General features: G+C 54.1%; 1 protein-coding gene across 1 annotated transcript in view; it reads right to left on the bottom strand.

The window, feature by feature from the left end:
- Nucleotides 1-1,000: 1,000 nt before the first annotated feature.
- LOC104542303 (paired box protein Pax-6-like) overlaps nt 1,001-1,256 on the bottom strand; it is a gene marked incomplete at both ends in the record, with an annotated part of 1,091 nt that continues 835 nt past the window's right edge. The window contains one exon of the mRNA XM_010186559.1: nt 1,001-1,166. Within this exon, the coding sequence (XP_010184861.1) occupies nt 1,001-1,166 (166 nt within the window). The remainder of the gene's footprint in view (nt 1,167-1,256) is intronic.

The following is a 1,256-nucleotide window of genomic DNA, read 5'->3' as shown; positions in this document are numbered from 1 at the left end:
ACATCGTGCAAAACAAATTAAAAACAAAACCAAAAAATCAACACGCAAAGTGGGGGTGGGGGGAAGCGAGGGCTCCGCTCTATCTTTCTAGTGTCCTTCATAGATTGTTTTCTTCTCTTAAAACTGACATGTCTAATTGGCAAGCGGTGCCATATCGTGTCCAGAGGTCTCCTGTGGAACATTTCTACAGCTGTCTCCTTCAACTAGACGCTTATTCATGTCGCCTTAATGAGAAACAAAACGATCTCTAATGAGCAATTACATAGCGACAGAATTGTTCCCATAACAAATTCTTGCGTGTGACAGAAACATCCTTTGTACTAGATATTCCGCACACTGTTACCGATTTTTTTTCCTTGCGGGGTGAAAACAAAAAGCAGGTTGTTGTATATAGACACCTCTTCTAAAGGAATGACCACAGCCAGGGAGAGACCCGAGCCTCAACAGAGCCCGTATTCAAAAAGAAGCCATTAACCATCTTAAGTATGTAACGTAACATCCCATTATCCTTCATATTATCCCCTTGTCATTCCTACAACAAATACCTATTAATCTTCAGGATAAACAGTTTCCTATATTTACAAAGTTGTTTCGAGTCCATTGAGGACGAGCTATAATCAGCCCTACGGAGACAGTCACCGGCTCTGGAGACCCCGGCGTGGGCAGGCGGCCCGGGCGGGGAGCGGGAACCCTAATTACTGGGCTGATGGGAGAGGTTAAGGATCAGCCCCGGAACCCGCTCGGCTGCCGGCACCGCAGCTCGGAGGCCGCGGCTTTGGCCACGGCTTCTCCCGGACTCCTCTGCCCACCGCTGGAGCGGTGACGGGGCTACAAGCCTGCCTGACCGGCGGTCCCCACCACCCACCTGACCGCAGCTGCCCGGAGAGGCGGCGAGAGGGTCGCTCTCAACCGCCGTCTTCGCAGTCACCCACAGCCCTCAGCACCGCCGCGGCGGGCAATAAAGGGGCGAAGGACAACCTGCGTCGAGGCCGTCTCTTACCTTGAGCGGGTTGCCCGGGTACCGAGGTGCCGGGGTACCAGCCGGGCCGGGTGCCCCAGGTCCCCGTCTGCCCGTTCAGCATCCTTAGCTTGTCGTACATCCCGTCAGCACCCATCTGTTGCTTTTCGCTAGCCAGGTTGCGTAGGACTCTGTTTATCGACGACACCTGGAAGGCAAAGGACAGGAAAGGCAATGGTAGTGCAGTAGCGCCCTTCTTCCCGCGAGCCACCCACGCAAGCCCCGCGCTCCTCTGCAC

Source organism: Mesitornis unicolor, unplaced genomic scaffold (genome assembly GCF_000695765.1).
Source record: "Mesitornis unicolor isolate BGI_N332 unplaced genomic scaffold, ASM69576v1 scaffold34716, whole genome shotgun sequence".
Classification (NCBI taxonomy): Eukaryota; Metazoa; Chordata; class Aves; order Mesitornithiformes; family Mesitornithidae; genus Mesitornis; species Mesitornis unicolor.
The sequence above is the reverse complement of the archived record's forward strand: the minus strand, read 5'-3'. Positions and strand labels throughout refer to the sequence as shown.